General features: G+C 45.3%; 1 protein-coding gene across 3 annotated transcripts in view; it reads right to left on the bottom strand.

The window, feature by feature from the left end:
- MYO10 (myosin X) overlaps nucleotides 1-19740 on the bottom strand; it is a 229685-nt gene extending 209945 nt beyond the window's left edge. For all 3 annotated transcript variants that reach the window (XM_086676347.1, XM_086676349.1, XM_086676345.1), the window contains exon 1: nucleotides 19238-19740. In XM_086676347.1, coding sequence (XP_086532473.1) covers nucleotides 19238-19258 — 21 coding nt within the window. In that variant the 5' untranslated portion in view covers nucleotides 19259-19740. The remainder of the gene's footprint in view (nucleotides 1-19237) is intronic.
- Nucleotides 19741-24647: the final 4907 nt, after the last annotated feature.

Genomic DNA, 24647 nt, shown 5'->3' on the forward strand with positions numbered 1-24647 from the left:
GAACGCAAAATTCTGTTTATTTCTCAAAAAAAAAAAAAAAAACCCTGATCCTATCTTCTCTCTGGTTTTCATCAAGTTCAAGCAAAAAGGAGCCTACATTTCTCACCGTGCTTCCGCCAGAACTCGTTGCTTTTCCCCCAGTTATAAAACCATTTTCATACTCAGAATTGAAAGGTGTTAAAAACAAAAAAGGTACACACCGCTATCGATATAATATGCTCTTAAAACTCTGGCTAATTTAAAACGCCCGAACCCCGAGTGACCATCGAGCCTTCTTTGACTGTAGCAATAAGGCAGGGAGGTGTACATTTGGTAACTCTGGAAGGAATCCAGGCCTTTGTGCCATGAACCGCTTGGGAACATTTCAAACTGTGATTTTCGCTCCTCCTTGCACGGCCACTTGGAACTCAAGACGGAACGATTAACTGCAAGTTTCAGCCCTGGTATCAGAGTGTCTTCTCCACAGGTCTGTGAAGGAAGTTATTTTTTAAGGAACTGCACGTGCAGGGTGAATACTCCAGCTGAAGGAGGAAAAGGAGACCGGTCATCCCTGAGACCCCAGGACAGCAACAGGTCAGAGACCGGGGAGGAGGGGTGGGAGAGGGGAAGGCAGGGGTTACGCACAGAAGCAAGAGCAGCCCTGGGCAGTCGTCAGTGGCCGAAGCAGGTGTGTGATGTGGGGGTTGGGCGTGGCCGCGGGGACCACAAGATCTGGAATCAGAACGAGAGAGACAAATCAGAAGGATGATACCTGTATTTAAGTTCAAAAATGAGGCTGGCAAAAAGAAAAAAAAAAAAATCAGAGCTCCAAGTTCAACAGGCAAAGCAAAGCCTTGACCTACATTGGGGGAGGTGGGGGAGGTGGGGGAGGCCGCGGGGACACAGCCGCTGAGGAGGCGTGAGAACCGAGGAGAGGCAAGAGACACGGCAGAAGGAATAACCTCCATAATGCGGGTTACTCGCTGTAGTTCAACGTTGAAGGCTCTTTTATCATTCCGGTTAAGGCAAGAAACGATATACCTCACTCCACGCGCCTGGGCTCCTCCCAGGAAGCAGGCACCTGGGAACACGGACTTGGGCAATAAAGAAGGTCAGAAAAGACAAGGGCGCATGAACAACTTCTGTGTGCTCCTGACAGAGTGACCAAGACCTTGACATTCCAGCGTGAACGTGGCCAGGCTGAGAAAGCTCACCCTGAGACAGTCCCCTCCAGTGATCCCACCCGCTGGCCACACGGCCTCTCGGAAGGATTCTAACCTGAGACAATCTTCCCAAGGAAGCTTCGTCAGCTGCTGGAGTTCCCAATGAGGCCCGCAGTGCCCGCTCACGAGGGAACCTAAGATCCGTCGTCAGTAGATCGATGGTACCAGAGAGTGGCCAGCAAAACCACCACAACATCTCAGGACTCTCTCCTCACTGGGACCGGTGATATCTGAAGAAGTCTACGTGGCCCGTGTTAACCCTGCAGACCCGTTATTTCTGCCAAGTCACTGCTTTCATCTTATTTGTGAATACTGACTTTGTAGCTTAGATAGGTCCTGTATTTGAGAGAGTCCCAGACAAAACACATCCTCAAGTAGATCCCCGAACCATGAAAATAACCTTGAGATATAGTCGCTGCCTAGTGGGGGATCATACGGCAGCAGGAGAAGTAGAAACATTTGATAAACCCACAGCCAGTCTTCCGGACCGGTGATCCACCTGGGCTGGAGAGCAGTGCTAAACTCCTGAGACGCGAACTTGGAAGCAATGAACACAGTCTCTGCAGCTGGACAAGACGACGCAGAATCCCACGCACCAGCTGCGTGCCCTGACTGATTGCTTAACCTCTCGAAGCAACAGGTTGTCCAACCCTGGACGGGATCAACGATAGTTCCTAACAAGGGAAAGACTCAATGAGATGATGCGTATGAAGGGATGGATGAGCCCAGCAAATAGCACCAAATAGGCATCTCATAAATGTCCTATTATGGTTATTAGTTTTAGAGGTTCACAGCTTCTGGATAAACCCAAGGTACCTTTTAAAAATAAATTTGTTTTAACCACTGATAAAAATAAACAAATGTTTAAAAAAATTTGAGAGAGAGAGAGAGAGAGAGAGAGAGACAGTATGAGTGGGGGAGGGGTAGAGACAGAGGATGACACAGAATCCGAAGCAGGCTCCAGGCTCTGAGCCGTCAGCCCAACGCGGGGCTCGAGTTCGTGAACCATGAGACTGTGACCTGAGTTGAAGTCGGACATTTAACTGACTGAGCCACCCAGGCGCCCCAACCCAAGGTACCTGCATCAGTTAATCAGCTGTACTTCCCAGGGATCCTCTGGTGAACACCCCTCCCCGCTGGCCTCATGGTCTCAGTGAGTCAGGGGTAGGAATCCCACTTACAGCCAGATGCCAACTTGAGCTATCTCAGCCTCACAGCAGGCCAGGTCCATCAGTACAACTGAATCATACTGAATTCCATCAACATGGATCTTTAACAAGCAGTGATCTCTAGGACAATCCCTCATCGTACTCAAGTTTCTTATCAGTAATCTGAACTAACCGAGCAGGTGAGTCAGTACTTGGCACAGATCCCCTATCAGCTGAATGGCTTAGTCCCCTGAGTAGTAGGTCGAAGGCTTGGCAAGGAGGTCATCGCTGAAGCCTCGTTACCAACCTACCCAGCCCAGATTCCCATCATGAACCAGGTCCAGAGTTGTTAATCCCAATCAGGCTCAGCTCGTGCCCAACAAATGATCCACTTAGTAAATGAACTCTGTGCCAAAAGATAGTGGTACGGACTCTTGCTGTGACAATTTAACTCTCCTATTTGGAGTCCTTTCCCGATCGACAGACAGAAACCTGCAGGACCCTAACGTTCACGTACAAAGAGGTCTCGTTTATGGCACCTTCCACGTTAAAAAGCAACAAAGTCAACAGCAAATCAGATTATTTCCCTGTTTGGTCTTCCCGCTAGTGGGGGAGAAAAGGTGAGGAAGAACATGGGAAGAACTCCTACCACTTTAAATGTTTTACAATTTTGGGGCGCCTGGGTGGCTCGGTCGGTTAAGCGGCCGACTTCGGCTCAGGTCATGATCTCACAGTCCGTGAGTTCGAGCCCCGCGTCGGGCTCTGTGCTGACAGCTCAGAGCCTGGAGCCTGTTTCAGATTCTGTGTCTCCCTCTCTCTCTGACCCTCCCCCATTCATGCTCTGTCTCTCTCTGTCTCAAAAATAAAGAAAGTTAAAAAAATAAATTAATTAAAAAAAATAATAAAAATAAATAAATATTTTACAATTTTATATGCCACATCATACCTCAGTAGAACTGAAATAAAAGAATAAAATAAAATAATAAAATAAAATTTTTAAAAAGCCTTCACTTGTAAAGCACAGATTAAATCCAGGAACTTTAAAGATGAACCCAACTTACTTTTCCTCCTGCCCAAAGGTTTGGTGAGAACAAGAAGGGTGTGAACTTAGTATTCTTCCATTTATTTTGCAGTTTGGTCTGCTGTTCCTACCGCCCTCCCCAAGCATTCAGTGATTCATTGCTGTGGCTTGTGAGGCAACGACATGCTAGATGAAAATGAAGCCGAAAGAAAAATCATACACTTACTCATCAGCATAGGGAGAAGCGGAAAAGGAAGGACGGCGTGGAGTTTGTTGGTAAAGGTTCGCTCACCCCTTACAAGACGCTGCCTCAAGCACGATCAGGGTCCGTGACCCAAGTGCTCAGAAATGAATGAAAATAATCACATGGTGGCAGAGAGAGGACCGGAGGGCAGAGCTCTAGTTCTGGCCCCTTCCAGCCTTCTTCCGTGTCAAATCTACACATCAGTCTCCTGGTGCTTGGTGATGGAATTGGTCGTACTGTCTGTTCCTTTGCCTTTGAGGACAAACGGAAGCCCATAGCTAAAAAGGCCTGGGAAAAAATAACTTTACAGCCCACTGTATAAATACACAGACATACAATATATTTTTCATGGATGCCACAGAAATTAATTTCAGAATGAACAGAATTTTAAATCTAGATATATAACGTAACTAAGCCATAATAAACAGAATTTGGATATTATAATTAAAAAATCAGATGACGGCAACACGGATACTCATTCACACATACTCCTAAAACATGTTACAGAAAATTATGTTAGCGGTCATCATTTTCCTTAAAAAACAGAAAACTAAAATACAAAAGGTACAATCTTACAGAATCAAGTCAGTCTTCTGTATCAGGGTGTCTCAGCCTTGATACTATGGACAATGGAACTGAATCAGTCTGCGTTGTGGGGGGCTGTACTGTGCATCCCAGGAAGTTCAGCGGTAACCCTCACCTCCACCCACTAAATGCCAATAGTGCCCGCCCAACGTCAGCGGTAACGACCGAAAACGTCTGCAGACGTTGCTAAGTGTCCCCAGAGAGGCAAGATTGTCCAGTTGAGAACCACCGTTCTATATAAAATTCAAATCCCATCCATTACGATCTACCAAACCCCGAGCAACATTCAGACTACACGCTTTAGGACAAAGAATATATCTGCTGATATATAACCACGCCAGCACTTTTTTTCTTCATGCTAACACTTTTCTCTTTAAACTATAAAATCTGTATTCATTAGGAATGGCAAACACTAGCAGCCGACGTAGCGCCACGTTCACCGAATTACAGCTTTGCAAGGTTCACTTAAATGTAAACCATTCGTTAATCATCAAGTAAAACTCTCAGATCAGTAGAAGGGTCAGTTTCCAAAATGGTTTCTTAAAATCTCATCACTTGCTGTGAACCTAAAACTGCTCTAAAAAGAAAAGTCTTTATAAAAAAAGATTTATCCCTAAACTTAAATGAAATGGCCCTTTCATCCATCCCTGCTGAGGGAGATGTGAAAGGTCCAGATGCCGAAGTATGGCCAGAGAGCTGAGGGCCACTCACAGCAGCGAGGCAGACAGAAGCCATCAGCAATGCAGATGACAAGCAAGATTCCCAAACTGCGTGCTGCCTCCAAAGCAAACATGCCTTCTCACAACATCACTTCATGGGAATCTGGACTTGATCGCAAACACACAAAAGCCAAGAAAAATGGTTTAGGAAATTCAACGCGACCTTGTTCTTCAGTAGAAATTCTCCCCAGAAATCTACAAATTTTATAGAAACTAGTCTTTGAGGGGCGCCTGGGTGGCTCCGTCGGTTAAGCGCCTGACTTCGGCTCAGGTCATGATCTCACAGTTCGTGAGTTCGAGCCCCGCGTCGGGCTCTGTGCTGATGGCTCAGAGCCCGGAGCCTGCTTCGGATTCTGTGTCTCCCTCTCTCTCTGCCCCTCCCCTGCTCATGCTCTGTCTCTCTCAAGAATAAACATTAAAAAAATTTTTTTCAATAAAAACAAAGAAACTAGTCTCTGAATCTTCTCCCCAACAGAACGCCCTGCAATAGCTCTCACTCAGGATGAACGTTCGGTGGCCCATCACAGAAACAATCAGGGTTATGGTTTTATTGTTTGATTATAGGAAAACTTCAATTCCTTGTTCCAGTCACTGGCAAAAAACAGGTAATTCTTCTTGGGCTTGTGTCACCTGACTGGTCTGCTCTCTACGGAGATACGAATATACATTCCTAATGATTTCAACACAGATCCGATCTTCCCCTCCTACACAAACTACTGACATCACCTCCGAATGAATTTGAGCTCCCTAGAGCTAGAGATCTTGGATCCTAATTCCAATTCTACCACTGCCCAGCTCTGCGAACTTGGGCAAATTACTTACCGTCTTCGAGACTCTATCCTTATACGTAAGAGAGAGGAGAACGGTACCAACCGCCTAAGATTATTGGGCAGATTAAATGCATTAGTCCATGTAAAGAATTTAATACAGTGCCAGCCAAGTGATCAAGACAGTTTCACTAGTTCAACTGGATAAAAGAAAACGCAGAAGGCGCAGAGGTTGAAAATACTGCCTCGTGGCTTAGCCATGATGCTGAGTTCCATTTAGTCAAATCGTTACCCAAATCTCACATTATACCAAATCCTAAGTATGTATCGTATTTGGTCTTGGGCAACTATTGACCTGAATTAGAGAACACTGCTAAAACATTTTTTAAGACATTTTTGTCCTAAACTGGGTTGTGATAAAGTTAGGCTGTATCATCTTTTAAAAGGCTTAGTCGGTTAAACGCCCGACTCTTCATTCCAGCTCAGGTCACGATCTCACGGTCTGTGAGTTTGAGCCCCGCTTGGGGCTCCATGCTAACAGCACAGAGCCCGCTTGGGATTCTCTCTCTCTGCCCCTCTCCAACTTGATCCTAGCTCTCTCTCTCTCTCTCTCAAAAATAAACAAACTTTAAAAATAAATAAGTTCCCAAAATTCTGCTTTCCTTGAGGAAATAGCTACTCAACTTCATCAAACCACCAAAGAAAACCCTCACGGGGCCTCTTGTTCTGAAGACACCCCGTTTCTTTGTTTCAAATGCACGTGCCAACCACAGAGATTCACATTTAGGCATCCGGCGGAGGTTTAACAGCCACGACGACTTTAAGACACTCAAGTGACACAACCTAAGTTAGATTTCTGACCCTATCATTTGGTGTAGCTCTTGGGTAAAGCAACCGTTCTCTGTGACTCATGGTAAAAGGAATCTTCTTGATATCACCAAGATAACAGGCAAATAAGCATACAGTTACATTCCCATCAAGAGCCCTCTGAACTCCAGAGATTTTGCAACATCAGAAGCACATTTTCTTAACATTGCACACAGTCCGTGAAAGGCGGGCCACGCTAGAATGGTTTTCGCCCCCCATTGTCACTTTCGGAACTGCTGGCTCGTGTTTTCATTTTTTTTATGATGGTAAAATACAAGACAATAAAAACTATGTGGTGAAAAGACAGACGCACAAATTACCCTCCACGGTAAATGCCAAGAGGCCCTGACCTGCTTGCTTCGTCTCCAGAATAAGGTATGGCAGAATCTTGTCCTGATTATACAGCCAAGAGCTCACTGTAGCAGATGCTTTTCTTCTGACGTAGGCTTTGAAAAAAACAGGAGATTCCAACTTTACTCATATTTTGTTATTTATATTCCATCAATAGTTACAGAAAAGATGCGCTGGCCTTCTCAAAGAGAATCTTAAGTGACCACGGTTTTAGAGCGTAAAATACAGTAGCCCAACAGATCTGTCCAAGGGCAGGAAGGAAACCATTATAGCCAAAAGGCGAGGTCACCAAGAGAAACATCCCAAAGGTCAGTGGTTCTCAAGACCTAAAACGTTGAATGCTAGAATTTATAGTATGCCCAGACTTCATATCTTTGAACTTGGCACCGACTTTCGAGAGAATCCCCAAAGAATGAAAATCTTAAGGAAATGCAAGGTCCATGATCAACAAGGTGGTATTTTGAGGACCCCATCCTAGCAAGGCAAGTCACGCCTGAAAAAGTGGGGAGGCAGCTTATAACTTTTTATCTTCTCAGAAAACCGTAAGCGGTTCAGAAATACTGCCTACTGGAGACTACTTCTGGACAGCAAACAATTCATCTACTACATGTGGACAAAAACCCCATGCAGCACGGCTTTGGTAAGAGACTTCATTTCCCACATCAGCAGCTGTGACTGCCTCGGTCTAGAACCAAGAGGCTAAACTAACACACACGTGTGTGCATATATGTATACACGTGGAACGCGTGTCCACGTACATGTGTTACATATATGTGCGTGCATGGGACCTCACGTGCACACGGGTGCACACACACATAGATTTCCTACCTATATACTAAGCAAAAAAAAAAAAAAAAATCTCTTAGGCTTGTAAGTACAGCTTACCTGCTTGTTGGTGAAACACTAGTCCTACGCTATGCACATTCTTGGTGGGAAAAAAACAAGGGCAAGTGGATATTTTTCATAAAAAGCAGGATCTGTAAAGAAAATCTGTGTATGGAGAAATTCTTTGCTCTCCAGCTGGGTGGTGAGAATACAGGGCATCTCCCTAAGACTCAGGAAGTACTCTCAGCTCCTATTTTAATTACAAAAGAGGTAGCAAGATCTGGGATTGGGGTGAGGCAGGCAGGGCAAAGGGGGTGGGGGGGGCTGGCTGGCAGGGGACTGGCAGGAAGTGAAGACAGTTCAGGCAGACAGTTCAGGGAGCTGGGGACAACCCAGTGCCTGGTGAGCAGGTGGCCCCTCATCTGGGGGGCAGGTTAACAAAGTTAAAGAGAGTTCCTTTCCATAGGATGGCTCTTTTTCTTTCCCCTTGTGCCCGAGAAACTCTCTCTGTTTGCAAAGCACAGGACTGGGAGCAAGAAGCAGCAGGAAGAAAGAGCCCCTGCCCAAGAAATAACTGGGGAAAACACTCCCCTTGCTTCCATACTGCGCTCATCTTCACAGAGCATTCTGTCTGCCCAAACAGGCAGGACCCAGGAACAGATGAGGGCAAGAATCTGAGGGATGCTTTTCCATCTCTCTGGGCTCTGACGTTCCCGGTGGCATGCATGGCCTCAGGACCTGGCACACGGCTCCTCACAGAGTGACAAGCCCGCAGGTGGAAACTGCCAGCTGCCTGCCCTAGCTTCTCATCACACCCTTCACCTGGAAGATTCCCTCACTGCCGCCACTCTTGCGTCAGACTCAACTCAGGACTCGCTAAGGACACTTCCATTGGCCCCAGACGTCTTAGCTTGCATCAAAGAAATCCCCTTTCCATCCAGTCGTGCTGAGATACTGAGGGATGGCAGGAATATCTTGCTGCATTTTTTAACATCCCAAGACGGCTTAGCTCACATCATCAGAAGAACAAAATACGCGTGGGAATGAGCAGATGCAAACCTATGCTAAGTTTTTTTTAGTGTTTATTTTTGAGAGAGAGAGAAAGAGACAGAGGGTGAGCAGGGGAGGGTCAGAAAGAGAGGGAGACAGAATCTGAAGCAGACGCCAGGCTCTGAGCTGTCAGCACAGAGCCCGAGGTGGGGCTGGAACTCACGAACTGGACTGAGCCCCCCAGGTGCCCTGATGCAAACCCGTATTAAATGACAATGGCATGCACTATAAAAGGTATAGTGTTACTGTCACCTAACACTCAACACTTAGTTCAAAGTCCATGGAAAGATTTCGTGGAGGCAATAAGAATAAGCTTTAATGCAACACACACACATACTATTGTAGGCTACCTAAATTCCTCTAGTTAGAACAACCAACTGGTAACTTGGGTCAAGGTTAACACACGAGGATACTTACAATACAAAAGGATTGAGAATTAAAAGAAAAATCCATAAGCAATTCCCCAAACCAACGGCCAACGGCTCTCCAGGCAATGTAAAGCCAGGTCCCTTGTGTGCACTTTGACCTTCAGTGAACATCAGCACCCACACAGGGATTTTCTGAGGGCCTGATGTGAATCGGCAGCCCAGCTTGTAATTCACTGAGAACATCTCTCCTCCACTGCAGCTCAGAGGAGAGCCTGACAGTGGGCCCAGTAATCTAGTATGTGATAACCTCCTTTATGAAAAACGCACGTCATGAAGATTCTAATTAGAAGCCACAAAATCCCTATCATGAATACATCATGACAGGGTATCTCTGCAGAGCTTGCTGTATGGAAGATGCACTGACACCTCTCATGAAACTTTTGCTGCCAAAGAATCTAAGTAAAGACGTGCAACCTCTTTGATCACACATCTCCATTCCCAGGAAATATTATCCTCAAGAAATAGACAAGGGTACATGATCTAGGTATAAGAACGTTCATGTGCGGTTTTCTAGAAAAGCATGAACCTAAAATAGTGATATAAATGATGATACATGCCCAGGAGGAACAGGCAGGGTCATTCTTAGACCTGTAAACATAGGTAGGACTCCTACCCTGGGCTGTAGGCTCCTCAGCGTGCCCTGCACATCACAAAGACCAAAAAAAAAAAAAAATGTAGCAAATAAACAGAAGTTCCTCAAAGAATGAATCATGGTCGTTGGTGGAAAATATTATTTTGCATGTACAGTTATGACAGTTATTCGATGTGAACAACTGTTTACCATTAAGAACAGCAAAAGCTTCCGAAAACTCCGAACAGAATTTGGCCGTTTCACTTTAAAAAACTGTGCTCTTAAAATTTTAGAGAAAAATCTCATCAAACAGAAACGAAACGTGACGCATACATACAACAAAACTAAAATTTCAAGAAAATATGTAAAACAGAACATTATGGAAATAAAAACATTCACAAGACCAAGAAGGAAAATATGCAGGCACACATAATCCCCAAACACATTTTTATGCAGATAATTTTGTGGCCAAGATGCATCAAGGTTTAGTTTCATCTGAAAACAGATTTTTAGGGGCGCCTGGGTAGCTCAGTCGGTTAAGTGTCTGACTTCAGCTCAGGTCAGGATCTCGCGGTCCGTGAGTTCGAGCCCCGGGTCGGGCTCTGTGCTGGCAGCTCGGAGCCTGGAGCCTGCTTCGGATTCTGTGTCTCCCACCCTCTCTGCCCCTCTCCTGCTCACACTCGGTCTTTCTCAAAAACAAACAAACATTGAAAACAGATTTTTAATGAATTAACATGGTTTCTCTATAACACACAAAGCACGGGAAAGTTTAAGGAATAGTGAAAATTCACAGTACTAATGATAGGATTTATATAATGAAAATATTTAGTGCTTTCTGCAATACCAGTGATCACACGTAACCCTATTACTTTTCTAATCTAAATATCGCTGTATGAGTGAAATAGATAAAAGGGATTAAGAGTATACTGATCTTGATGAGTAGTGAGCAAGGTAGAGTTGGTGATTTATTACACTGCACACCTGAAACTAATAACACTACGTTAATTATACTTCAATTAAAAAAAGAAAAACAAATAGTGCTGTATGAGCTTTGTTGACAATGCCAATTACTACTGTCCTGCCTTACAATGCAGGCCTTTTCCAAACTCAATTAAAAATCTAACAACCACTGTGACTCAAGGAAGGTCTTTTACTTTGGCGTTAATGCCAATAAAACATAAATTGTAAACATCTTGACAATAACCATATAGTGATTTTGCTGAAAGACGGACAAGAAAAATAGATTTATGGAAAATATATTACGGACAACATGGTGTATTACTCATGTGAGTATCACTGGCCTATCAACAGAATGGCCAGGCATTTGCAACTGTAATTATTCTCTTCTACCCTTGATATTCTGCTTTCAGCAATAAAAAACACAGCTTTACACAAATTGTTTGATTGTGCCCTCGTGACACATGACCTCATGTCGAGGTAGGCAAAGACATTTTATTTACCGGTTGGTAAGCTTGATTTAGAACTTTTAAAAACTTAGATATGTGACAGAGGTCTGCATTTGTACTCTTGCCCCCGGCCCCGAAAAGGACATGTGCAAGTTTTGCGACAATTAAAACTTTTCTCAACTCTTAAACGAAAAACATTATAGATGTGCTTTTATAGAAACATATATAGAGAGGCATGGAAAACAAACATTCCAAAACATTGACAGTAGGACCTGGGGTGGGGGGGGCACCTGGGTGGCTCAGTCAAGCATCGGACTTTGGCTCAGGTCATGATCTCATGGTTTGTGAGTTCAAGCCCTGCATCGGGCTCGCTGCTTTCAGCGCAGAGCCCGCTTCAGGGCCTCTGTGCCCCCCCAATCCCCTGCTCCTCCTCGCCCCCCTCAAAAATTAAACAAACATTAAAATTAAAAAAATTAAACATTAAAAAAAAAGCAGGACTCAGGGAGTTTCTGTCTCTTGCTTATAGCATTTTCTAAATTTAGTACGTATCTTTGCTAGATTAAGGAAAGAAGAAATTAACAATGATGTGGCAAATTGTACATTACCTTCGACATGGTGATGTCAATTACTGATGATGTAGTAAATCCGTGTTCAGGAAAGTTGTTTAAAGCCTGAACATTCCTAATTCTAAATATAGTCCCTTAAACGTAATTTAAATATGTATGAAGTTAGTAACACCAAGAATTTATTAACAGTAGCTACACACAAGCATGTGGTATATGGACAGACAAACTTCCTTTAAAGTGAACTTTAACACACAAGTGGACTTCACGAACACGTGCTTTTGGAGAGAAGTCCACTTATCTCCATCATGTATACCATGGTCAGTGGGTACTACTCAAATGTTATTAGTGGACAAAAAAAAAAAAAAGGCATTTAAAAGAATTACAGATTTCTTTTCGGGCCCAGTGTTGGGTAGGAAGCCACGTAAAAAAGTTTACAGTCTATTCCAACATCTCCCAAGTCTTTTACCTTCACGACTCTAAACGACCAACCAGTAGTAAAAATAAGCCTATCCCAAAGTGCAAACATTCAACCTTGCCTACCTTTTCTTTGTAATAACTCACTTAAAAAAAAAAAAAATCCACACATAAAATCCTTTTATACAGAGACGATTTTAATCCTGCAGAACGATACTGCAGCGTGGGTGAAGGTATTAAATTTACAGTCCCCCATGTGTCACTCCCTCGCTGTGGCTGGATTTCAACAGACAAGAACTCCAACACCTTTCCCCGTAACTGGCAGAGTCAGGTGACAGGAGGTCATGTGACGGGAGACGCCAGATTTAAATTGGGGACTCAAGTTGCATACTTTAGACCTGGTGGACACATTTTCCGAAAAGCTTTAGGCAAGGCTGAGATTCCTGTTTTAATCAAGGAATGCTCTCTAGAAATGTCCGGCCGTGTGGTCAGTGATCACGCCATGGGCGTTAATAAGCTGAAGTAATACACAACCGATATGCAGAAACGCTGGGAAAGTTGCCAGAACCCTGAATTGAAAGAGAAGATTCCATCAGAAAACCTCAAAGGCAAACACGGGGATAATGGATAGCTAGAACTGGGGAAACAAATGAGTCCTACCCTTTCTTGTAATAAACACATCTCACAAAGCTAGTTTTCAAAGTGTCTCGTTACATAAATCTTCCTACCATCCTCATGGGGTCAGGGCCGGCCGCTTTAGAAACCACATTTTACAAGGAAACAAGAGTGTATGTCTTCTTTAAGTAAAAAGAAAACCAGATAAAAATTAATGGCATGATGTAACATTTTCCTACTGGGTTTCAAGGTTTCTGGAGTGTGGATTACCTGTTAACCCAAACCCCCATGCAATTTAACTCAAAAATCATTTACGAACCGCCTACTGCCCTTCAAAGAGCCCAGAAACAACGGTACAAGCAGAAGGCAAATGACACCAACAGGACAGAAAAGAGTGACAGTGAAGAGTACAGAGGTTCTGGAGACAAAGGTCTGTGTTCAAATCCTAACGATCACTTTCTAACCGTGTGACACTCGGCCACTTACTTAACCTCTCTGTGTCTCACTTTCTTCATCTATGGGGACTTCCTCCTTGAGCTGGCAAATCGATTACATGAGTTGCTGAATGCCCAGTACTCAGGAACATGCCTGGCACACCGTAAGCCCTCGATAAACATCAGCCATATTTATTATTGTCCTCAAAGAATTGTAAAATGCTTCACAATCAAGGAAAAAATGTTAGAAGCATCACCCCTCTCACCATAAAAGGATCAGTACTTGGGGGAAAAATAAAGGCGATACAAGGAGAGAATCCTATCCATAAGGACCTCTCAGTGCAAACAAGGTGATAAAACTTATGAGTGCGATATTTAAACTCTTGAGGCTCAGTTTACTCATTTGAAAGGGAGAAAAAGATAGGTAAAACCTCTAGCAAACCAGGGTAAATTCCTAACAAGACCAGGACAGAAAGAGGCAGAGCCAAGTTCAGAGGAAAGAAAGAGAGGTAGGAGGTCACCGTGAACTAAACCAGTCAGGGATGGTTTCAAAAAGGCGCTAGCCAGGCAGGACATCTGATCAGCAGAGAGAGCACAGCACACACAAAGGTGTGGAGAAGGACCTGTAAGAGATCCTCGAGGGTAGAATTCACATGGGGAAAATAATACAGAGTTGCAAGATCAGAAGGCCTGGAAAACCAGACTAAGGAATGTGAGCTTGATTTTATAAGCAATATGGACACGCTTGAGACAGAATTCTGGAAAGGCAAAATCTGCCAGAAGTGTACAGGTTGAAAGGGAGGAAATTAATAAATGCAATCTAGCACAAGAAACGACCCTGGGGAATAGCGTTAAGGCCAAGATCTCCCTGCCCCGCTGCATTCTGGAATTTCATTCACCATCAAGAGCCCCTGACTCTTACTTTCTAAGTTACTGTAACTAATCTCTTCTTGTGCACCTGCCATGTGCCAAGTCTCAAATTCTAATCATCATGCAAGGTTGACACTATTATGCCCACAGAAATAAAGCCCGGGAAGGTCAGAAAACCCAAGATCCCACAGGGGTGAGGGGTGCAGCTGGGCTCCCCAAAGCTACATCTGTTCTACTTTGAAGGATGAAGTGCTTTTCATTTGGCCCAGAGGGACATTGAGGTGTGGGGAGCTACTGCTAAGCTTAATGTAGACTCAGTGTTTGCTCATTCTTGAACGTTCAGTTCCCTGCAGATGATATGAAAATGTTACGTAGCAGTTACTCTGCAAAATTTTGAAACTCATCAAGAAGGCATCCTCACAGAAAGAGGAATCAGAGTGTACTTACGGTGATGAGCGCGGAGTAGTAACACATAGGACTGTTGAATCCTTCTACTGTACCCCTGACACTAATATAACGCTGCATATTAATTACACTTCAATAAAAACTAAATTTAAAAAATAGCAAAAAACAGGGGTTCCTGGGTGGCTCTTCAAATTGAGTGTCCAACTTCGGCTCGGGTCATGATCTCACAGTAACGCAGTTCAGACCCCGCGTGGGGCTCTGTGCTGACAGCTCAGAGCCCGGAGCCTGCTTCAGATTCTGTGTCTCCTCCTCTCTCTGCCCCTCCCTGACTTGTGCTCGTTCTCAAAAATAAAGAAACGTTAAAAAAAATGTTTTTTTCACTAAAAAAATAAAGTCTCCTATTTCTTAATCAATTTCAATGGAAGGGCACATTCAAGGCGAGTGTCCTTAGAGGTGACCCCACTTAAAGCCAGCAGAGCTAAAAAAGCAAACACCGCCCTCCCTTGCCACCACTCTGATTAAAGAGTGGAGGCCCCGCCCATGCTGGTTCGTGCCTGATTTGAGAGGTGAGAACAGCAAGCCACAGGATATGGGGAGAACAGCCCCTCCCTGCCAGGCCAGGGAGATCAGGGCTCCCTGCTGGTAACAACTGTCCAGCTTACAGCTGCTCTCAGGGCTCTGCTGTCCCCAACATGGCAGGGGCCAAAAAACGAGTATCTGACAACAGAAACCTTGACTGAGTGTGCAGAAAAGGCAAGGCGCTATAACTCCATTGTGAAAAAGGAGGACCCCAGCAAACGGCCCGACTCTATTTTATGGTTGTCAGAGGAGTCGGCTTCAGGATCTGCCGGAACAAGGAGCCCCCAAAAATAAGTCTTGATTTTTTTTTTTTTTTGCTCGAGGCAATAAATATCACTGAGACCTAAAACAAAATAAAAATACTATAGAAGGGGGGAGAGAAATAGGCTCAAGAATGACTTCCAGCTTAAAAAGCTATTTGAACTCTAGGTTAACAATCAAAACCAAGACACCTTCCCAAATTAAGTGGAGACAAGGAAGGTGATTCCACCTGAGAGTAAGAAATGGGTGTAGCAGGGACATTTTCACCAACAATGTATCTCAAGACGTTAATAACCTGCCTTCTATGCTTGTATTCATGACACGGACATTTTACATATTTATTCTGAAAATCAAAGCAGTCCTATACCTTCCATCAATAATCCTCAAAAGATCTTTTGTTTACATGGCTAGGGGGCCATACCTTTTCCTCAAATAGAGAAGTCCAGCTCTTGTATGTGTTCAGCTGGTACATACCCGCCGCTCCACTACCCTAGCTGCCTACGTGGCCCCAGGGACATGGAAACACCATCCACTTCAAAATATCAACAACATGTTTGCAAAATAATCTTGCCACTTGGTTGAGCCTTTTCTCTTTGCTTAAAAAAAAAAAAAAAAAAAAAAAAGGGCTTCTGGTTACAGACATACCCCAACTTAGTTTCTGCCAACACCAAACTTTTTAACAGCTTAACTCCAAACGCTGAAAAAATGAGTTTTCCCAGAAGTGCACACACAATTTAATTGAGAGAAGCCATGAAAATGTAAGGTCACGAAGGAACTGCATGGGGAGTGTGGGGCCCTCGGCCTCTCCAATCCCGAGGAACATTCTGAAGTCGGTAGCCATCAGCGGACGGCACAAACCTCACGGGCATCTCGCTGGCCTGCAGTAAAAGCCCTGATGGCTTTTTAAAGCAGGCAAGCGCAGGCCAGAAGGCTGTGCTTGCAACATGCACAGGAATCAATTCCACGAGGCAACGCTCCACGGGCTGGCTCCGTGGTTCTCAATTAGGAGTGATTTCACTCCCGGTGGCTCATGAAGCAACGTCTGGGAACATTTCGGTTGTCACAACTTGGGGGTTCTGCTAGCACCTACTGGGTAGAGACCGGTGATGTTCAACATCCTACAATGCACAGGGCCGGCTCCTGACAGCAAAGAATGAACGGAGCCACAATGTCAATGGCACCCGGTTTGAGAAATCCTGGTCCCGCTCTAAACAGCAGCTGCTAGTCACAAGAAGCTCCCATTCTGCTATTGTCTGGCCATGCTCACATAAAGCTAATACATGCAACATCTTGTTCCCCCCCCCTTTTTTTTTCTCAATTGCTAGTGTTAGTTAGCCTCAAACTGCTGTCCAACAAGCAACAAGTCATTATGCCTAAATCACAATGGAAAAAGTTAGCAAAGACACCAGTTACCAGGGCACTACTTAGCGATGAGTCGGTACGGTTTTGCTGTCCTTGGAAACATATCACTTCCACAGTTACTGTTTCTCCTGTGACAGGACATCCCATGATTTTCTTCACTGGAGAATTTCACGAAATTTAACAAAAGGATGGCCTGTTAGAAGACACTACCGGAGACAGACAGGATCTATATCAGGAGTTTGTCTCTAATACCGCACCGTGTTGCCTCCCTGACTGGCCTTGATGGCCTCCCAAGGTCACTACAATTATGAGTGGAACTTTGAATGTTGATTAGAATATTGTACTACAAATACATCACAAGCTTAAAAGCATAACTCTTTTTTTAGTTTTTTTTAATGTTTTTATTTTTGAGAGAGAGCGAGCAAGCGCGAGCATGAGCAGGGGAGAGACAGACAGACAGACAGACACACACACACACACACACACACACACACAGAATCCGAAGCAGGCTCCAGGCTCTGAGCTGTCAGCACAGAGTCTGACACAGGGCTTGAACTCACAGACCACGAGATCATGACCTGAGCTGAAGTTGGACGCTTAACCTACTGAGCCACCCAGGCGCCCCAAAAGCATAACTTTAAATAAATGAAAATTTCCCCCAAATACGTGAGTCACCAGCAACAGAGAAAAAAGGCTCTGGATTCTGTAATAAGCTCTTCAACCTTGGGCTTGTGACTTGACATCTGTAGGCTAAGATCCATCATCCAGAAAACTGAAGGGGATGGACTTCAGTCCATCGCCAAAGGGGATCGCCAAAGGCCAGCTTCATATTAATCACTGAAATAAAATCCAACAACCAGGTCTCCTTACACTTAACCAAGGTATGGTGTAAGGAAAAAGTATTTCAGAGAAAGTGCCGGCAGGTCACAGCTGTCCCATGTTATCCTGCAGTTCCCCTCCACTTGCACTAGGGGGCAGAGTTCTGCCCAGGGGGAGGTCACAAGCCCCCTCCCCTCCTTGGTCCAAAAACAGGCTTCAACGGGACTGAAACCCCCAACAAAACCGAATACAAATCCTACGGCTCACAAGCTTTCCCAAGGGACCCAGAACACACAAAAAAATAAAAAAAGGTTACGAATTAGTGTCCTGCAGGCGGAGCCCAGGTTTTCTTACAGATGAAAGCAATTAAACACAGCCCATTGGTCTATCTTTGGTTAACCTGCAACTCCAGTAAAAAGTTCTGGTGTTTTCTTACAGTCATGAAAACAAAACTCTGTGGGTTAAAAAAAAAATGCTATAGTCTCAACCACAGATTTCCTTAAAAGAAAAAAAAAATATATGAATGGATAATTCCTTTCCAGTCTGCTTTTCACGACAAATGTGGGTATCACATATAGATGCCACCTTGAAAAAAGTGGATATTGCTGTTAGGCAAGAATGTATTTATTACTTTGGCCATTAAATACAGTTGTCTAAGAATAAGGTAAGCATCCATCAGGAGGAATGACTTGAAATATTATATCCAATTAAATAGGATAAAGCAAGTTAGCGAACAGAGGTAAGCCCTCACCAACCTAATTTGCTGGAAGATTCCAAAACTGTCCTGGATTCACGAAACGTCCCCTGGCTTCCAATGAAAGTCACATCAGACTCCCTTAAGTCAACTCAGTTTACTTTGAGCCACTTCAAACCTCAAACTTAAAACAGAATTTATTAAATAAACACAACCAAGAAAGGAGAGGGAGCCAAGAAACCACAGTAACTCTCCATCCCAGGGAGGGGGGGAAAAAAAAGAAAAAAAAAGGTTCTCAAGTCAAGGGTTTCAAGTAACCGTGGTGTCCCGCCCTCAATGGCCCTAAAAGGGGCATCAGCTTAAACGTTAAAAATAATCATCGTTTGCCCCAAATGATTTTCTTTAAATTCGAATTCAGAATCTGCCAAGGACCGTCAGCACAAGCACATGATCTTTTGATCTCTGCCTCTGGAGTGATCTCAAACCCTGAATGAGCACATCTTGGGGAGCGCTACCACCTAGACTCCAAAGGTCCCATAGGCAGAGAACACAGTGAATGATTAAACCCTCGCCTCGCTTCTCGCACTTCATTAAGCCGTCTCCTCTGGAAGGGTTTGTGCCCCTCTCACAGGAAGCCGACACGTTTTGCAAAGGAAATACCAGACCAGAACTTTCTTGGAGAAAGGCACGTCCCGGTAGAACATTCGATTGGGCTTCCCGCACCCCGGCAGCCGCGGCCCGGCGCCCGCCGCCTCACCTCGCGCGGGGAGCCGCAGGGACACCCGGTGAGCCAGCCACCCACGCGGAAGGAGGCTCACCTTCGCTACGTCCCGGAGCGCGGGACAAAACAAAACCTGCCTCGGCTTACTCATCCGGAGACTCCCCGGGGGTGATTTCAGGCGACTCCCGGAAAGTTTTGCCCTCCCGGGCTTAGTTAGGACAGGGTCCCAAGCGTGCGCGCGGCGCGGTGGGTAGATCCCTCCCGGGGCGCGGGGGCCAGGTCCCGGCAGGGTCGCCGGCGCGAGCGCACTCACCTCGGGGAAGAAGTTGTCCATTGTTCCAGGGCGCTCCCCAACTTGCCCGAGTCCCGCGTCCGGCTCGCGGAAGTCAGCCCAGCAGACGGTCCGGGGAAACCATGCGTGTCACGGCGCGATTCCCAGGAACCCGAGCCCGCGGGGCTCTCCGGCTGCCATCGCCTTACCCCCTTCTCGTCTTTCGCACCTTTTGTTTGCCCAAACCCAAGTCTCTAACTCATCCGTCCCAACTGCAGCCTTTGTCTCCCTGCCTCCAAGTTCCTTACTTCTGCGCGCAGCGCTCGCGAGCGGAGAACAGCTGGTGACACATTCTTCCCCCGGGCTGGGGGAGGACGGCGGGGGTCTTGGGAGCGCGCCCCCTCCTCCTGCGCCCCAGCCGGAGGCGCTCGCCGCGACAGGGGGACAGCGGCCACAAAGCGTGCCCGGAGTAGCTACCCCAGAGCGAGCGCCGCCGCGGTGAGGGTTCGGGCGCCTGGACTCAGCCGGCTCACCGCAGCGCGGAGATTTGCAGACAGGAGCACTCACCCCGCCCACCAGCCCCGCCCCTCCCCGCCCCTCCCCGCCCCTCCAGGAGCTGGGCCCCGCCCACTCGCCCACCCCTCCAGGAGCCCAACCCTCAGCCAACCCCGCCCCGCGCTGCGGCAGGGTCCGGCCCCGCCCACCCCGCCTGGGGCCGACGCCGGCTCGGCGGCGAGGGGAGAGGACAGGGGAGGGGACGGGAGGGCCGGGCTGCACCCTCTGGTGTCTCCGCCTCCCCATCCAGGCGTGGGCGGAGGAGTCGACTCTACCGTCTGGTGATAGAGACCAAATAGTCACCGGGGAGGAGGGGTTGGGGGATTCTTTTGTGCCTTTGATCTTCAGCGGACCCTGGAACCCGCTCAACACGGATCTCATTAATGCAGCTCGGCAGATGAGCGACCCCGGGGAAGGAAGCGCGGTCGGCCGAGCTGCCCCGGCTGTTGGGCCAGATCAAAGCGGAGAACGGAGGCTGTTCAGAATTTCTAGAAGCTGCCTTCCCGTGTAGAGTTTCTGTCCTGCAGTCGGGTTCACAGACGTTTTCCTAGCAGCCGGGGAATGTAGTTTTGTAACCTGGAAGAGGACATGGCCAGTTGCACCAGAAAAAAATGTAACCCTTTTCCTAGACCTGAAGGAAACCGGCAAAGGGAAGTGAGGTGAAGGATCAAACCACCTGATAGGAGTTGTTTCCTCTAAGGCAGGTCCTTAAACCTGAGCGTGCACAGGAACCACCTGGGAATCTTATTAAAATACAGGTTGGAATTCAGTGGGGCATTTCTAATAAGCTTCCAGGTGCCCTCAAACGGAGGCACCAGGCCCTGTGCTGGTCTGCAAACGGAAGCCCGTCCGTAACAGGTAGAAAAATTGAGAGCAAAGGTTTAGGAACTTTTGTAGCCGTTTAAAAATGCCTCGAGAGCCAAACAAATGACCGGAGGACTCTCTCAACCGAGTGTAAACCAGCTTTGGTATTGGCGGATTCGTGGTGAGTCATGCCTGGCACAGCAGAGTTCTCCTATTGGTACCTGGCAAATTGGAAACAAAAACGACTGGTTCTTCGCCACAAGTGGTTTGCGAAGTTCTCTCCAGGGGATCTGCCAACTGCTACTCATCCTTTAAAACTCAAGTCAGAAAGTCACATCTTCCAGGGGCAGTCTTCCCAGAAATGCCAGGCCACTTACCCAGCCACACACCACGGGGTGTGCCTTATTCCTAAAACTGTTGAGGACACTGTATGGCTTAAGGTTTTTTTGTTTTTTGCTTTTTTTTTTTTTTTTTTTTATTTGTTTGTTTGGGGTTTTGTTTTGTTTTGTTTTTCTGGTGTCCTGTCTTTCTTCAGTTGGGAGAATTGAAGCTCGTTAACAGAGGGAACTGTGCTTTAAAATTTGTATCCCCAGCCTGTCTCAGAGAATGAATGGATGTAGCATCCTTCTGTAATCCTTAGGTGAAAATCCAAGTGTGTCTGTAACCTGAATCTCAGAGCAGCGCTTCAGCACAATACCCACCCCGCTTCATACCCACCCCGCTTCCCTTTGGAAAGAGTCAATTTGTAAATTAATTGGTGACAGCGTGCTATGCTAGTGCCCTGATTCACATGTTTCCACACCTAAGCCATGGAAACTTGTGTCCCAGGTTGCCGGCAAAATTAAGATGGGGCCAGGATAAATACCAACAATCCCAGGCACCAGCCAAAGTGCTCAAAGGAGTCCTGGGGCCACCTGTGCCCAGATACTGGCGTAAAACAATTAACAGTCATTTTGGTGTTAATCTGTATAGAACATCTCTCAAGAGAAATTACCAGGCAGCTTGTTCAAGCCAGTGTGTGGGTGTGGCTGGGTTCCCGGCATCAACCCAGCCACCAATGTCCTGCGCGGCCTTGGCCATGTCCTTTCAAAGTCACTTTCCAGTACTGGCTTCTCAATTGTAACAAATGTACCACACCAATACAGCACATTAATTACAGAGACTGGGGGGAGGGGGGCGGTGAGGGGACACTTCCCTTTCAATTGTTCCGTAATCCTAAAACTGCTCAAAAACATAAAGTCTATTAATTTTTTAAAGGTCACTTCCCTGTTGATTAAGAAGATATAGTTAATAATTACCCCCACTGTGACTCATATAAAGAGTTGTGAGCCAGATCCAATACATAAGGGTTGAATTTTACTGAATTATTATATTTGTTTAAAAAGTTTACACCAGGGGCGCCCGGGTGGCTCAGTCTGTTAAACATCCGACTTCGGCTCAGGTCACGATCTCGCGGTCCGTGAGTTCGAGCCCTGCATCGGGCTCTGGTCTGATGGCTCGGAGCCTGGAGCCTGCTTCCGATTCTGTGTCTCCCTCTTTCTCTGCCCCTCCCCCGTTCATGCTCTGTCTCTGTCTCAAAAATAAATAAACGTTAAAAAAAAATTTAAAAAAAGTTTACACCACTTTATCAAAATCTCCTGAAACAGTTGTTACAAAAGAAAAAAATATATATATGTATATATGTATGTATATATATACGCATATATATACATACATATATGCGTATATATATATGTATATGTAACTGTGAATCTCAGGGGTGGGCTGAGTGCCTAAAAATCAGCATTTTAGTAAGCACCCAAGTAGGCAATTCTGAGTTTGAGAATCACTCCTTGTGGTTATTAGAATTCATCAGATTTTCTGTATAAACGTACATTCTCCAAAAGGCATAAAGATGAACTGCAACAGTAAGACTGTTGAACAAACAGCAAAGTGCATGTTATTTTAAGCATTCGGAATCCATTGTTGAAAAGGACCATGTTAAATTTACAAGGGCCTAGGGGCGCCTGGGTGGCCCAGTCGGTTAAGTGGCCGACTTCGGCTCAGGTCATGATCTCGCGGTCCGTGAGTTCGAGCCCCGCGTCGGGCTCTGTGCTGACAGCTCGGAGCCTGGAGCCTGTTTCAGATTCTGTGTCTCCCTCTCTCTCTCTGACCCTCCCCCATTCATGCTCTGTCTCTCTCTGTCTCAAAAATAAATAAACGTTAAAAAAAAAAATTAAAAAAATAAATAAATTTACAAGGGCCTAGACAAAATTGGACAGAGAAGGGGAAGCAATTTAAATCGATAGATCTCTAAGAATATCTATTCTTCTTACCAGTTTTTTAAAGTTATGTGTTTCCTTTTAAGAAGCTGTCTTACCCATTGGTCAAAGCTGATTAGGCTAAAACAGTTAAACCTTGCCCTCTAACAAGTGACAGGCTCAAGAATGTGTGTGTGGTTTTTTTAATGTTTATTTTTCAGAGAGAGACAGAACATGAGCAAGGGAAGCCCAGAGAGAGACACAAAATCTGAAGCAGACTCCAGGCTCTGAGCTGTCAGCACAGAGCCCGATGCAGGACTCGAACTCGCGGACCTGGAGATTATGACCTTGAGCTGAAGTCGAACGCTTAACCAACTGAGCCACCCAGGCGCCCCAAGAATGTTAATGACAGAATGGGCACATTTCCAGAGACAAAATTCCTTCTCAATTATCCTTATTTCTCAAAGACTCCATGCTGTCATTTTCAAAACAAAACACCAAAGAAGCTCAGCCTACATTCTCTTATTTAGCTGCAAAAATTAACCCACACTGCTGAAAGATTTATTTTAATACAATTGGGGCCATTTCCCCACACAAAGGGAGAATCATGTAGGGTATATAATGAATGAAGTAATATGATCTCCCTCTGTTTTTGTTTTCCACCGTGTGTTTGTTTGATTTTATTTGAAGTGTATTGTCTTAACTTCCTTGGTGATTTCAAATCGAGTTCTTTGTTGTTGTTCTGTGGCTGCTACCAGTTCCTAACCTGGTTGTGTCTTCGTGTGTAGAACCTTTTCCATTACTTTTGTTTTTATTAAATACTTACCTGTAATTGCTCCCGTCAGAGTAATGGTTTAATTACTAGGTATGGAAAGGGAAAGTGCAGGAAGGTTCTTTCACACAAATTAGAAGTTAATAACTGACACAACTCTAAAATCCTGTTTTTCATGCTCCACTAAACAGCGGGTGTTCTTTGGCTTCACCTATAATCTTGGATATTTTAAAAATTAAATGTATTTGCTTTTCTGAACAAAAATGAAGGGCATTTTTACATGTTCTTGAAACCTGTAGACAAATGTTTGTGTGTGTGTGTTTATTTCTCATAACTTGCAATTCAAAAGCCCTGAAGGGATTTTTCTTTTCATGTGAAACTGAGAATGATTGGGAAAGATTTGCCGAGAAAGAATAAAATTGGTGGTGAAATGATGTGAAGTGTTTTACCCTGTAATAGAACTAAACAAGTGCAAAAGAATCAACAGAAATTAAGCAGGGATAAGACACTCAAAAAAAAAAAAAATGAATCTGCTACTCTTCCTTGTTTTCTAAACACGATGGACTTGGGCTAAGATGTAATTGACCTCATCAGAAGCAGGCCACTCAGTGGAGAGCAGATTCTAACTAAATTCCCATGGCTCCAGACTACAGAGGGAATGCTTTCTAAACTGACGGCCCACAGAAGCACAGAGGATGGTTTTCACAAATGAATCTGTTTCCTTTTAAAGTGCGAGGTCCTGGATCTGTTGAATGTGATAAACAAATGGAATCCAACTCGTTGAAACCCTCCAGGGTGATATACTCTGCCTGCTTAGAGACTGTGACGGCCCCCTTTCTCCTTGATTTCTTTTGTATCTTCCTGCTCTTTCATTGTTCCAGAGCGGCTCTGAAGCGGACTTTCCGTGAATCACAACATGTTTACCACTTCCCAACCTCGTGTCTTCGCTTACTCTCCTTTCTTGATTTTTCAGTTTTTCCTGGTTGTGTTATTCAAGCCAATAAATGTGTTTGTGTCTGTTCCACTTGCAAATGGCTGTTTCTGGGGCCCCTGGGTGGCTCAGTCGGTCCAGTTGGGCTCC

Source organism: Puma concolor, chromosome A1 (assembly GCF_028749965.1).
Source record: "Puma concolor isolate L17-30 chromosome A1, mPumCon1.1.hap2, whole genome shotgun sequence".
Classification (NCBI taxonomy): Eukaryota; Metazoa; Chordata; class Mammalia; order Carnivora; family Felidae; genus Puma; species Puma concolor.